The sequence below is a fragment of the Coregonus lavaretus genome (genome assembly GCF_964263955.1).
Source record: "Coregonus lavaretus genome assembly, chromosome: 1".
In the NCBI taxonomy this organism is placed as follows: Eukaryota; Metazoa; Chordata; class Actinopteri; order Salmoniformes; family Salmonidae; genus Coregonus; species Coregonus lavaretus.
The window spans coordinates 25,563,760-25,579,498 of NC_139988.1; the positions used below are offsets into that span (position 1 = coordinate 25,563,760).

Below are 15,739 nucleotides of genomic sequence, written 5' to 3' on the forward strand. Positions count from 1 at the left end.
TACTTCTTTCCCCCACTGTATGTGTATGAATATATATATATACAGTGGGGAGAACAAGTATTTGATACACTGCTGATTTTGCAGGTTTTCCTACTTACAAAGCATGTAGAGGTCTGTCATTTTTATCATAGGTACACTTCAACTGTGAGAGACGGAATCTAAAACAAAAATCCAGAAAATCACATTGTATGATTTTTAAGTAATTAATTAGCATTTTATTGCATGACATAAGTATTTGATCACCTACCAACCAGTAAGAATTCCGGCTCTCCACAGACCTGTTAGTTTTTCTTTAAGAACCCTCCTGTTCTCCACTCATTACCTGTATTAACTGCACCTGTTTGAACTTGTTACCTGCATAAAGGACACCTGTCCACACACTCAATCAAACAGACTCCAACCTCTCCACAATGGCCAAGACCAGAGAGCTGTGTAAGGACATCAGGGATAAAATTGTAGACCTGCACAAGGCTGGGATGGGTTACAGGACAATAGGCAAGCAGCTTGGTGAGAAGGCAACAACTGTTGGCGCAATTATTAGAAAATGGAAGAAGTTCAAGATGACGATCAATCACCCTCGGTCTGGGGCTCCATGCAAGATCTCACCTCGTGGGGCATCAATGATCATGAGGAAGGTGAGGGATCAGCCCAGAACTACACGGCAGGACCTGGTCAAAGACCTGAAGAGAGCTGGGACCACAGTCTCAAAGAAAACCATTAGTAACACACTACGCCGTCATGGATTAAAATCCTACAGCGCACGCAAGGTCCCCCTGCTCAAGCCAGTGCATGTCCAGGCCCGTCTGAAGTTTGCCAATGACCATCTGGATGATCCAGAGGAGGAATGGGAGAAGGTCATGTGGTCTGATGAGACAAAAATAGAGCTTTTTGGTCTAAACTCCACTCGCCGTGTTTGGAGGAAGAAGAAGGATGAGTACAACCTCAAGAACACCGTCCCAACCGTGAAGCATGGTGGAAACATCATTCTTTGGGGATACTTTTCTGCAAAGGGGACAGGACGACTGCACCGTATTGAGGGGAGGATGGATGGGGCTATGTATCGCGAGATCTTGGCCAACAACCTCCTTCCCTCAGTAAGAGCATTGAAGATGGGTCGTGGCTGGGTCTTCCAGCATGACAACGACCCGAAACACACAGCCAGGGCAACTAAGGAGTGGCTCCGTAAGAGCATCTCAAGGTCCTGAAGTGGCCTAGCCAGTCTCCAGACCTGAACCCAATAGAAAATCTTTGGAGGGAGCTGAAAGTTCGTATTGCCCAGCGACAGCCCCGAAACCTGAAGGATCTGGAGAAGGTCTGTATGGAGGAGTGGGCCAAAATCCCTGCTGCAGTGTGTGCAAACCTGGTCAAGACCTACAGGAAACGTATGATCTCTGTAATTGTAAACAAAGGTTTCTGTACCAAATATTAAGTTATGCTTTTCTGATGTATCAAATACTTATGTCATGCAATAAAATGAAAAATGAATTACTTAAAAATCATACAATGTGATTTTCTGGATTTTTGTTCTAGATTCCGTCTCACAGGTGAAGTGTACCTATGATAAAAATGACAGACCTCTACATGCTTTGTAAGTAGGAAAACCTGCAAAATCGGCAGTGTATCAAATACTTGTTCTCCCCACTGTATGTATGTATGTGTATATATATATATATATATATATATATATATATATATATATATATATATATATATATATATATATATATATATATATATATATTGCTCAAAAAAATAAAGGGAACACTTAAACAACACATCCTAGATCTGAATGAATGAAATAATCTTATTAAATACTTTTTTCTTTACATAGTTGAATGTGCTGACAACAAAATCACACAAAAAGTATCAATGGAAATCAAATGTATCAACCCATGGAGGTCTGGATTTGGAGTCACCCTCAAAATTAAAGTGGAAAACCACACTACAGGCTGATCCAACTTTGATGTAATGTCCTTAAAACAAGTCAAAATGAGCCTCAGTAGTGTGTGTGTCCTCCACGTGCCTGTATGACCTCCCTACAACGCCTGGGCATGCTCCTGATGAGGTGGCGGATGGTCTCCTGAGGGATCTCCTCCCAGACCTGGACTAAAGCATCCGCCAACTCCTGGACATTCTGTGGTGCAACGTGGCGTTGGTGGATGGAGCGAGACATGATGTCCCAGATGTGCTCAATTGGATTCAGGTCTGGGGAACAGTCCATAGCATCAATGCCTTCCTCTTGCAGGAACTGCTGACACACTCCAGCCACATGAGGTCTAGCATTGTCTTGCATTAGGAGGAACCCAGGGCCAACCGCACCAGCATATGGTCTCACAAGGGGTCTGAGGATCTCATCTCGGTACCTAATGGCAGTCAGGCTACCTCTGGCGAGCACATGGAGGGCTGTGCGGCCCACCAAAGAAATGCCACCCCACACCATGACTGACCCACCGCCAAACCGGTCATGCTGGAGGATGTTGCAGGCAGCAGAACGTTCTCCACGGCGTCTCCAGACTCTGTCACGTTTGTCACGTGCTCAGTGCGAACCTGCTTTCATCTGTGAAGAGCACAGGGCGCCAGTGGCAAATTTGCCAATCTTGGTGTTCTCTGGCAAATGCCAAACGTCCTGCACGGTGTTGGGCTGTAAGCACAACCCCCACCTGTGGACGTCGGGCCCTCATACCACCCTCATGGAGTCTGTTTCTGACCGTTTGAGCAGACACATGCACATTTGTGGCCTGCTGGAGGTCATTTTGCAGGGCTCTGGCAGTGCTCCTCCTGCTCCTCCTTGCACAAAGGCGGAGGTAGTGGTCCTGCTGCTGGGTTGTTGCCCTCCTACGGCCTCCTCCACGTCTCCTGATGTACTGGCCTGTCTCCTGGTAAGGCCTCCATGCTCTGGACACTACGCTGACAGACACAGCAAACCTTCTTGCCACAGCTCGCATTGATGTGCCATCCTGGATGAGCTGCACTACCTGAGCCACTTGTGTGGGTTGTAGACTCCGTCTCATGCTACCACTAGAGTGAAAGCACCGCCAGCATTCAAAAGTGACCAAAACATCAGCCAGGAAGCATAGGAACTGAGAAGTGGTCTGTGGTCACCACCTGCAGAACCACTTCTTTATTGGGGGTGTCTTGCTAATTGCCTATAATTTCCACCTGTTGTCTATTCCATTTGCACAACAGCATGTGAAATGTATTGTCAATCAGTGTTGCTTCCTAAGTGGACAGTTTGATTTCACAGAAGTGTGATTGACTTGGAGTTACATTGTGTTGTTTAAGTGTTCACTTTATTTTTTTTTAGCAGTGTATATATATATATATGTATTATATATATATATATATATATATATATATATATATAATACAGTGCTATGAAAAAGTATTTGCCCCCTTTCTAATTTTCTCTACTTTTGCATATTTGTGATACTGAATGTTATCAGATCTTCAACCAAAACGTAATATTAGATAAAGGGAACATAAGTGGACAAATAACAATTACATATTTATTTCATAAACAAAGTTATGCAACACCCAATTCCCCTGTGTGAAAAAGTAATTGCCCCCTTACACTCAATAACTGGTTGTGCCACCTTTAGCTGCAATGACTCCAACCAAATGCTTCCTGTAGTTGTTGATCAGTCTCTCACGTAGCTGTGGAGGAATTTTGGCCCACTCTTCCATGCAGAACTGCTTTAACTCAGTGACGTGTGGGTTTTCAAGCATGAACTGCTCGTTTCAAGTCCTGCCACATCTCAATTGGGATTAGGTCTGGACTTTGACTAGGCCATTCCAAAACGTCCAATTTGTTGCTTTTTAGCAGTTTTCATGTAGACTTGATTGTGTGTTTTGGATCATTGTCTTGCTGCATGACCCAGCTGCGCTTCAGCTCACAGACGGATGGTCTGACATTCTCCTGTAGAATTCTCTGATACAGAGCAGAATTCATGGTTCCTTCTATTAAGGCAAGTCGTCCAGGTCCTGAGGCAGCAAAGCATCCCCAAACCATCACACCACCACTACCACCACCATGCTTGACCTTTGGTATGATGTTCTTACTGTGGAATGCAGTGTTTGGTTTTCGCCAGGCATTACTGAGCTGAGGTGAATTACCATTGTGAGGGCATAGGCCTATATATCTCATAGCTAGTAGCCTACAACTGCAGTTTTTTTTAGGAGATTACGTTTACTGTTGGATGAATACATGGCTACTAATCAAATCAAATCAAATTTTATTGGCCACATGCGCCGAATACAACAGGTGCAGACATTACAGTGAAATGCTTACTTACATCCCTTAACCAACATTGCATTTATTTTAAATAAAAAAGTAAAATAAAACAACAACAAAAAAGTGTTGAGAAAAAAAGAGCAGAAGTAAAATAAAATAACAGTAGGGAGGCTATATATACAGGGGGGTACCGGTGCAGAGTCAATGTGCGGGGGCATTAGTAGCCAGGGCAAACTTAATGATGGTGTTGGAGTCGTGCCTGGCCATGCAGTCATGGGTGAACAGGGAGTACAGGAGGGGACTGAGCACGCACCCCTGAGGGGCCCCCGTGTTGAGGATCAGTGTGGCAGATGTGTTGTTACCTACCCTTACCACCTGGGGGCGGCCCGTCAGGAAGTCCAGGATCCAGTTGCAGAGGGAGGTGTTTAGTCCCAGGATCCTTAGCTTAGTGATGAGCTTTGAGGGCACTATGCAGTGGGTATTATATTTACAGTTAGCGATCTCGTTAATGGTTTTTGAGTTTCCATTTTCTCAGGTGTTGAATCCCAAATTAATTGGCCTATGATATTAGTTAGTGCAAATGAAGATGTATGTAATTAATAAAAAAATATATGGGAATTCTGGATTTTCTTAGTATAATTGTAAACCCAAAATTCATGTAAATCACTGGATTAGGTTGCACATCCAAAATATCTTGAGTCATGCATTCCTGCTTGGACGTGTTAGATGAAACAACTTATTTATTTAATACCTCAGTAGTGTATTTATTACACTTCTTAATAAAGCACTATGGATGACTTTTACATGATTACTCATGATTTTGGGCACTAGTGCCACCAACTGTAAAAGTTAGAGGCACCAGCTACACCAGGGGAAAATGCTAGTCTGGAATCCTGTAGTAATTAACACTCAGGGTAGGTGTTGATTCAGGGAACACATATGACCAGCACTCATTTGCAATATAGCCTAATGGCTTGTTTACAGTCCGTATATTGTCTGTAGACAATTGTCATAGCGACATCATGAACATTCTATTGTCGTCCGACATTAAACTTGTCGTTATGAAAAAGTACACAAAACGACAGCCTCTGCATGACATCAGCAGCCTGGTGCTCCAAATAGCATATTTTCTCAATTTTAACGCCAATAAACCCATCTATTTAAAAATGAATTCAGTAAATGTCAGCTTAGCAAGCCAGGCAACTAAAAGCTATTTTATAAACAATACTTTTGTTCGTTGCTAGCTAGTTAGCTAGCTGGCTAGCCAATTCAAATAATAATTAAATGCCAGGGCCGAATTCTTGTCCCAGTCCAAATCAGTGTTCCCTGATTTAAAGACCCTGTTTTCACGGATAATCCTCATGTCTTCATTATGAATCCACCATTAGGATCACGCCCGTGTACTTTTTAATGCTAAGTTCACACTCCCTCTGAACCATTTGACAAACCCTTGGTAATATAGTGATAAAAAGGCTACTGCTATGTACAGAGGAGGACCAAAATGCTTTAAAGCCTGTTTTCTGGCACTCATTCAAAAGGAGCAGATTGTCCCTTTCAGCCTTGCAACCGACCCATGCTGGACACGGAGCGGCACTCCAGACTTCCCCTGTAGTTTAGAGCACCACTCAGTAGTCTTAAGATGGAGCACAATGTCAGCGAAGACTGCATGTATGTTCTCATTCAGTGCTTTCAGGCAAGTAGAATGGAGAGCCTGGACCGCAACCCAAGGAAGTAAAAACCAGGTGCGGAGAATGGCATTGTATTGAATCTTTGATGTATTACTCAGAGAAACCGCAAGCTATGAGCTGTGTCAGCCAATGTCATAGGACTTCTGTCATCCCTTAGATTCTCAGCACAATAAGGCTTACTTCCCATCGTCCACCCCTAGAGGCTGTGGATAAAGGGGTATTACTCACTCAGAGATGTGGATTGAAGTCCAAGGTAACCAACATGTGTCCTCATAGTGAAATGTAAATGTCTACCTGGTCTGAGTAGGGGATCACCATTAGATTAAGTTTAGTATAAGGTACAATGCTTTACCCCTTGTCCAACTTCCAAAATGTGCACCGTTATGAACCTAAGACATTAAATCCATTGCTAAAATGACACAATGGAAAGCAGTAAACAAAATAAGTGTAATGAGTTCTTTCCATGTAGTTAGCTTTTTTTTTCTTTGTATATTCAATCATTACAAGTCAATAAGCATGGCCCCAAATTACAAAAACTACTGTAATCATTCATCATGACTCCTGTTATAACACGTTTTACTGCTAAGGGTTTTTATGGTTCACTCTGGCAGACACATTCATTTTCAATATCGAACCTCAAATCCCTTTCACACATCGTGTTGTATTTCACATACATTTTATTTCAATTCAACACTTGTCAAGATACCAAATTAGTAGATTGTTCTTCAAGTGGGGAAATGGTAGATGGGGTCAGATTCGGTCAAGCTTTTTGGAGGGCATTTGATTATACAGATAATGACAACAGCAACTCTGTATGAAATGTGGCTGAACAAAAATATAAACGCAACATGCAACAATTTCAACGATTTTACTGAGTTACAGTACTCTGTAAGGAAATCAGTCAATTGAAATAAATTCATTAGGAACTAATCTATGGATTTCACATGACTGGGAATACAGATATGCATCTGTTGGTCACAGATACCTTTAAAAATATGGGCCTCACAATGGGCCTCAGGAACTCGTCACGGTACTCTGTGCATTCATTGCTATCGATAAAATGCAATTGTGTTTGTTGTCCGTAGCTTATTCCTGCCCACACCATAATCCCACCGCCACCATGCGGCAATCTGTTCACAACGTTGAAATCAGCAAACCACTCGCCCACACAACACCATACACCTGGTCTGCAGTTGAGAAGCCGGTTGGACGTCCTGCTAAATTCTCTAAAACGAGTTGGAGGCGGCTTATGGTAGAGAAATTAATATTAAATTCTCTGGCAAAGCTCTGGTGGAGATTCCTGCAGTCACCATGCAAATTGCACGCTCCCTCAAAACTTGAGACATCTGTGGCATTGTGTTGTGACAAAACTGCATATTTTAGAGTGGCATTTTATTGTCCCCAGCACAAGGTGCACCTGTATAATGATCATGTTGTTTAATCAGCTTCTTGAGATGCCACACCTGTCAGGTGGATGGATTATCTTGGCAAAGGAGAAATGCTCACTAACAGGAATTTAAACAAATTTGTGCACAAAACTGGAGAAAAATACGATTTTTGTATGTATGGAAAATTTCTGTGATCTTTTATTTCAGCTCATGAAACATGGGACCAACACTTTACATGTTGCGTTTATATTTTTGTTCAACGTATTTACAAATGCAAGGTGTTTTTCTGCCCCCTCCTTGTGAAAAGAGAACACTGCAACACACTTGAGTTGTGACAACTAATGGTCTGGCAAACACACAATAAATATACAAAATGTACATTGCTGAATAACTACTCTTTTAGCTACACTGCTCATAAAAATAAAGGGAACACTAAAATAACACATCCTAGATCTGAATGAATGAAATAATCTTATTAAATACTTTTTTCTTTACATAGTTGAATGTGCTGACAACAAAATCACACACAAATTATCAATGGAAATCAAATTTATCAACCCATGGCGGTCTGGATTTGGAGTCACCCTCAAAATTAAAGTGGAAAACCACACTACAGGCTGATCCAACTTTGATGTAATGTCCTTAAAACAAGTCAAAATGAGGCCCAGTAGTGTGTGTGGCCTCCACGTGCCTGTATGACCTCCCTACAACGCCTGGGCATGCTCCTGATGAGGTGGCGGATGGTCTCCTGAGGGATCTCCTCCCAGACCTGGACTAAAGCATCCGCCAACTCCTGGACATTCTGTGGTGCAACGTGGCGTTGGTGGATGGAGCGAGACATGATGTCCCAGATGTGCTCAATTGGATTCAGGTCTGGGGAACGGGCAGGCCAGTCCATAGCATCAATGCCTTCCTCTTGCAGGAACTGCTGACACACTCCAGCCACATGAGGTCTAGCATTGTCTTGCATTAGGAGGAACCCAGGGCCAACCGCACCAGCATATGGTCTCACAAGGGGTCTGAGGATCTCATCTCGGTACCTAATGGCAGTCAGGCTACCTCTGGCGAGCACATGGAGGCCTGTGCGGCCCCCCAAAGAAATGCCACCCCACACCATGACTGACCCACTGCCAAACCGGTCATGCTGGAGGATGTTGCAGGCAGCAGAACGTTCTCCACGGCGTCTCCAGACTCTGTCACGTCTGTCACGTGCTCAGTGTGAACCTGCTTTCATCTGTGAAGAGCACAGGGCACCAGTGGCGAATTTGCCAATCTTGGTGTTCTCTGGCAAATGCCAAACGTCCTGCACGGTGTTGGGCTGTAAGCACAACTCCCACCTGTGGACGTCGGGCCCTCATACCACCCTCATGGAGTCTGTTTCTGACCGTTTGAGCAGACACATGCACATTTGTGGCCTGCTGGAGGTCATTTTGCAGGGCTCTGGCAGTGCTCCTCCTGCTCCTCCTTGCACAAAGGCGGAGGTAGCAGTCCTGCTGCTGGGTTGTTGCCCTCCTACGGCCTCCTCCACGTCTTCTGATGTACTGGCCTGTCTCCTGGTAGCGCCTCCATGCTCTGGACACTACGCTGACAGACACAGCAAACCTTCTTGCCACAGCTCGCATTGATGTGCCATCCTGGATTAGCTGCACTACCTGAGCCACTTGTGTGGGTTGTAGACTCCGTCTCATGCTACCACTAGAGTGAAAGCACCACCAGCATTCAAAAGTGACCAAAACATCAGCCAGGAAGCATAGGAACTGAGAAGTGGTCTGTGGTCACCAACTGCAGAACCACTTCTTTATTGGGGGTGTCTTGCTAATTGCCTATAATTTCCACCTGTTGTCTATTCCATTTGCACAACAGCATTTGAAATGTATTGTCAGTCAGTGTTGCTTCCTAAGTGGACAGTTTGATTTCACAGAAGTGTGATTGACTTGGAGTTACATTGTGTTGTTTAAGTGTTCCCTTTAATTTTTTTGAGCAGTGTATATTAAGATGAGCTCTTTTAAAACACCACTGCAAACAACTCCACTCTTCCTGAAAAGACATCCCATCTAAGACCCTATCATGTTCTCTCTCCTCCCAGATCTGCCGTCTGCAGCAGCACCTGTCTGCAGGGGAGCACCAGCAGGACCTCTTCCTGAATCAGCCTGCGATGTTTGTCTCCCGGAACACCCAGCCCCCCACCCACAGCCTGGTGGAGCTCATCCAGCTGTGTGGGGGCACAGTCTGCAAAACGGTCCGGCAGACAGGCCTCTGCATAGGGGAGTACAACGGCAAGAGACCAGAAGGGAGCAGGATTCTCTCTGAGCAGTGGGTGCTGGGTAAGATATCAGCCCAGTGTTAATTCATATGTATCCCTTTTACTCTCCATCCCATATACAGGTTGAAAATTGTAGATTTCGTCACTGATAAGCACTTAAATTGTAACAGTGGCTGTACAGTAACATAGTATACATTACGTCAGAGCAGGCTCTGGGTCTCCGCTTTACAGGGATGTATGGGATTCAACAGACAGAAGTTCTAAACCGGCGCACCACCCACTACAAGAAGATGCCCCCATCCTTCCCGCAAATTGGGTACATTTGCACATTGTGGTGTAGTCTCAGTGAGGGGAGTGCTGTAAATCAAGAGCCCTCAATGTGTTCTGAAAGATGAGAAGTCGAGAATTATAAATACGGCTTTGTCACACAAGCAAACCACACACCCATGAGTCTAAATGTGCACTTCAAATTTCCAACTCATGTCATTTACAGCATCGAAATGTATGATCGCAATGATGTTGTACAGTTACAAGAATGACATGGCGTCATACCCCAGGTTATTCTAAACTAAATGGGCCTATGTTCGCTGTGTTGTGAAGAAAATGGCCATGGAAGACGCACCTGAATGCACTCATGACATCATTCCATATGCACCAAAATGTTTGTTTTTCTGAAGTACCTTGGGAAAGCCTAACACTGCAAGGTTGTATTTTATAACTTTGCTAGTCATGTTGGCAATAGAATAAGCTTTCAAATGATGCCCACCTTACCCAGATTGCGATTTGTAATGGACTGGTTTTGGATTGTGTAACAACAGTAATTGTGTGAAGGGGGGATGCAGGGCTGCGTTCCAAACTAAAAACTGTGCTCGCTTCAGTTCCTCAATGGAACAGCTAGGAGAGCTCCAGAAAGCACCTAATAATAGTTGAATGCTCTTTCCTTGAGTTATAAAAGTGCATTGAAATTACTTAGGAACTGTGCACACTTTGAAAAGCTCTATGGCCACTTGTAGATACCAGGTACACCTCTCACTCAAACCCCTTTACATTTTTTTTCTCATGTTGCATCTACCCCAAATGTTCATGAATATTTGTATTATGTTACTAAATGTTGTGATAGTTTTTTTGATGGTGTGGTGTTACATTTGGCTTTAGTTTAGAATATTTATGTAGATTGAAGTTTTTACCTACTGTCTCATTATGCTTATTTAACAATGGCATTCATTGACTTACTTTTTCCTCTAGATTGTATCACACATCTCAAGCAACTTCCATATGAGAAATATGACTTGGAATGGAAGTCCCAGTAATATGAAGTTGGACCCAAACATGGAGAGAACACAAATGGAAATCATTTTTGGCTTTTTTTCCCTTGAACGTGAAGTGTGACTTTCTACTGTTATTGCATTCTATTTAATAAAACGTTTACCTTGTTAGAATGTTCTCATCGCAGCATAACTTTGCAGGTTTTTGTTTGATATATACTGAAGTATAAGGACATCTCTATTTGTGATTATTTGTCACAAACTAGTCATTTCAGTCCATCCACTCATGTCAGTTCCAACTCAAAGATGAGTCTATTGTCAAAGCATTGCTTTTATGTCATAGGAGTTTACTATGCATTAAAGATAGCTGGTTAGATGACACAAACTGATCTGGGACCAGGCTAGTGCTTGTACAATACTGTATAGCACAGAGTCACACACTTGTCAGGTATCATCAGACACACACTACTACCAAAATAACTTTAAAACTCAGCCTTAGTTTTAGGCAGATCTTGCTTTACTGCTGCTTGCATCAGGAACTGACACCAGGGTTAGTGCTATGTGGGATCCTTGGGACGTCCTTACCTAACCTTAACCTTCAAGGCCCAGTGCAGCCAAAAACGTGATTTCCCTGTGTTTTATATATATTTCCACACTGAGGTTGGAATAATACTGTGAAATTGTGAAAATTATAATGCTCTTTTAGTGTAAGAGTTGTTTGAAAAGACAGGCTGAAATGTTTTTGGGGGACATCAACAGGCGGTAAATTAGTTACCAATAACAGTTCCAAACCTGTGCCAATAACATAATTTGCAGTTTTTCCCTTCCCCACTCAGACCCCTCCCAACTCAGACCCCTTCCCAGACATCTAGCAAAATTCTTGCTTGAGAAATTGCTCTTTGCTAAGAACCAATTTTTTAAAACCATTTTAATTGAAAACAATCACAGTAAGGTACTTAATTGTTACCCAGAAATGATTTGATATTGAGATAAAAACGGCTGCATTGGACCTTTTATAAGTTTTAAATGTCAACTTAAATGGGGGTGATGTCAGATATGGGATGTCCCAAGGATCCCATTTATTAACTGTCATCCACCCTTAGCAACCACCAACCTCAGAACTCTTCTTTAAACCAATAAGATTGCACAATGTTGGCAAGTGGCATACGCCTCCATCACACCAACAGTGTCATTGCATTTTGGTACACCAGAAGTACATTCATTTTCAATGGAACGCTCAGTTTGCCTTGCAGCATTGCATTGCAGAGGCAGCTGCAGTGCGTTCTGTGTGGCGCATATGTTGGATTTATTGAAGTATGCATCAAATTGTATGCGTCGATGGCTTGACAGAAATGGTAGCAGAAGGTGAATATTTAACTATCTGTGTGGTGCAAGGCAAACAGCGTATCCAAATGCTGCGTACCAATTTGCGCAATATACAGTTGAAGTCGGAAGTATACATACACTTAGGTTGGAGTCATTAAAACTTGTTTTTCAACCACTCCACGAATTTCTTGTTAACAAACTATAGTTTTGGCAAGTTGGTTAGGACATCTACTTTGTGCATGACACAAGTAATTTTTCCAACAATTGTTTACAGACAGATTATTTCACTTATAATTCACTGTATCACAATTCCAGTGGGTCAGAAGTTTACATACACTAAGTTGAATGTGTCTTTAAACGGCTTGGAAAATTCCAGGAAATGATGTCATGGCTTTAGAAGCTTCTGATAGGCTAATTGACATCATTTGAGTCAATTGGAGGTGTACCTGTGGATGTATTTTTAGGCCCACCTTCAAACTCGGTGCCTCTTTGCTTGACATCATGGGAAAATCAGCCAAGACCTCAGAAAAAGAATTGTAGACCTCCATAAGTCTGGTTCATCCTTGGGAGCAATTTCCAAACACCTGAAGGTACCACGTTCATCTGTACAAACAATAGTACACAAGTATAAACACCATGGGACCACGCAGCCGTCCTACCGCTCAGGAAGGAGATGAACGTACTTTGGTGCGAAAAGTGCAAATCAATCCCAGAACAACAGCAAAGGACCTTGTGAAGATGTTGGAGGAAACAGGTACAAAAGTATCTATATCCACAGTAAAACGAGTCCTATATCGACATAACCTGAAAGGCTGCTCAGCAAGGAAGAAGCCACCGCTCCAACACCGCCATAAAAAAGCCAGACTACGGTTTGCAACTGCACATGGGGACAAAGATCGTACTTTTGGAAGAAATGTCCTCTGGTCTGATGAAACAAAAATAGAACTGTTTGGCCATAATGACCATCGTTATGTTTGGAGGAAAAAGGGGGTGGCTTGCAAGCCGAAGAACACCATCCCAACCGTGAAGCAAAGGGGTGGCAGCATCATGCTTTGGGGGTGCTTTGCTTCAGGAGGGACTGGTGCACTTCACAAAATAGATGGCATCATGAGGTAGGAAAATTATGTGGATATATTGAAGCAACATCTCAAGACATCAGTCAGGAAGTTAAAGCTTGGTCGCAAATGGGTCTTCCAAATGGACAATGACCCCAAGCATACTACCAAAGTTGTGACAAAATGGCTTAAGGACAACAAAGTCAAGGTATTGGAGTGGCCATCACAAAGCCCTGACCTCAATCCTATAGAAAATGTGTGGGCAGAACTGAAAAAGTGTGTGCAAGCAAGGAGGCCTACAAACCTGACTCCGTTACACCAGCTCTGTCAGGAGGAATGGGCCAAAATTCACCCAACTTGTTGTGGGAAGCTTGTGGAAGACTACCCGAAACGTTTGACCAAAGTTAAACAATTTAAAGGCAATGCTACCAAATACTAATTGAGTGTATGTAAACTTCTGACCCACTGGGAATGTGATGAAATAAATAAAACCTGAAATAAATAATTCTCTCTACTATTATTCTGACATTTCACATTCTTAAAATAAAGTGGTGATCCTAACTGACCTAAGACGGGGACCTTTTACTACGATTAAATGTCAGGAATTGTGAAAAACTGAGTTTAAATGTATTTGACTAAGGTGTATGTAAACTTCCGACTTTAACTGTAGGTGTGATCGAGGCATTATGTCTTATTATTCCACTGTCCTTGCTATCCGGGTTCCTTGGGTCGTCCCTACCTCAGTTAAGTTTAAATGTAAATTATTGCGTTATGGTAAAGCCTCGATCACACTGACAGCTTTGTTGCATTTTGGTACACCAGAAGTACATTCATTTCCAATGGAATGCTGTGTTTGCCTTGCAGCATTGTATTGCAGAGGCAGTTGAAGTGTGTTCTCTGTGGTGCATAAGTGTTGGATTTATCGAACATATGCATGAAACTGTATGCGTGGACCAAATGATTGTAGTTATACAGTTGACACTGCCACTTTCAACCAGTTAGCAAGTTGGACATTTACGAGTTTCCTAGTTCCGACTAGCACATGAACGCGGGATGAGGGACGAGCGTTGGAGTGATGCGCCATCTGACATAAGACACTAGCGGTGCGTTCAGTTCACTTGGTTTGCTACAACTTTCCCCAAAACGTTCTTGTACTTTCTTGAACAGACTTTCGCCTCGATCACACCTACAGCGTCATTGCGCAAAATGGTACGCAGCAGCATCTGGATATGTGTACAACAAAAGTTCAACATTCACCTTCTGCTACCATTTCTGTCAAGCCGTCTACAGCATACAATTTGATGCATATGTTTGATAAATCCAAGGTATGTGCCACACAGAATGCACTGCAACTGCCTCTGCAACTAAATGCTGCAAGGCAAACGCATTGGAAATTAACGCCTTGATCACACCGACAGTGTCTTTGAGCAAAGTAGTACGCAGCATCATCTGGATATGTGTGCAACAAAAGTTCACCATTCACCTTCTGCTACCATTTCTGTCAAGCCGTCTATGCATACAGTTTGATGCATCAATTAGATAAATCCAAAATATGCACCACACAGAATGCACTGCAACTCGGCATCATCGGGATATGTGTGCAACAAAAGTTCAACATTCACCTTCTGCTACCATTTCTGTCAAGTGGTCCATGCAATGCAGCGTTCCATTGGAAATGAATATACTTCTGGTGTACCAAAATGCAATGACACTGTGGGTGTGATCGAGGTGTAATGTACTTCTGGTGTACCAAAACCATGTCGGTGTGAACAAGGCGTTTGAGGAAGGTTTGGTGGGGTGTGGCTTGAAGCAACGAGTGACGTATTTAAAGGGAAGAAGCCATGCTGACAGCGTTCCCCAACCCACAACCCTCACCGTTTTTCAACTGGTCGTTCACTACAGCAGCGTTTCCGTTCAATTGAACGTTCCAGAACGTAAAGTACTGAACGCAGCCCAGGTACGGGTTAGGGTTTAGGGCACAGAAGCCCCAAAGGACCCCAGATAGCATGAACCATTAAAATCAAATACACATGTATTGGTCACATACACATTTAGCAGTTGTTATTTCGGGTGTAGCGAAACGCTTGTGTTCCTAAATCAAACAATTCAGTAGTATCTAACAATTCAAAACAATACACACATCTGAAAGTAAAATAATGCAATTAAGAAATATGTAAATATTAGGACGAGCAAATTATTATTAAACATGGGTAGAATTTCAATAGCCAGTGCTATGCGGGATAATTTGGATGGCCCTACCATAACCCCGACCCTAACATTAGCCCTTACCTTAACCGTTTACATTTAAATTTTAAAATGTCAACTTCAGTGAGGTAGGGAAGTCCCAAGAATGCCGGATAGCACGGACCAATCGCAATTGCGTCCTCTCTCCTCGCCGCCTCCTCAAAATCCATTGGATGAGAAAGCCAGAGGTCCCGCCCCTCTGACCTTTTACTCCAATGGGTTCTGAGAAGGAGGCGACGAGAGAGGACGCTAGGAGTATGCAATTGAGATTCTTCCATT

At 43.0% G+C, this 15,739-nt stretch overlaps 1 protein-coding gene across 1 annotated transcript in view; it reads left to right on the forward strand.

The window, feature by feature from the left end:
* The window catches only part of mcph1 (microcephalin 1), a 62,593-nt gene extending 51,588 nt beyond the window's left edge, over nt 1-11,005 (forward strand). The window contains exons 14-15 of the mRNA XM_084166622.1: nt 9,394-9,631; nt 10,816-11,005. Coding sequence (XP_084022748.1) covers nt 9,394-9,631; nt 10,816-10,880 — 303 coding nt within the window. The 3' untranslated portion in view covers nt 10,881-11,005. The remainder of the gene's footprint in view (nt 1-9,393; nt 9,632-10,815) is intronic.
* Nucleotides 11,006-15,739: the final 4,734 nt, after the last annotated feature.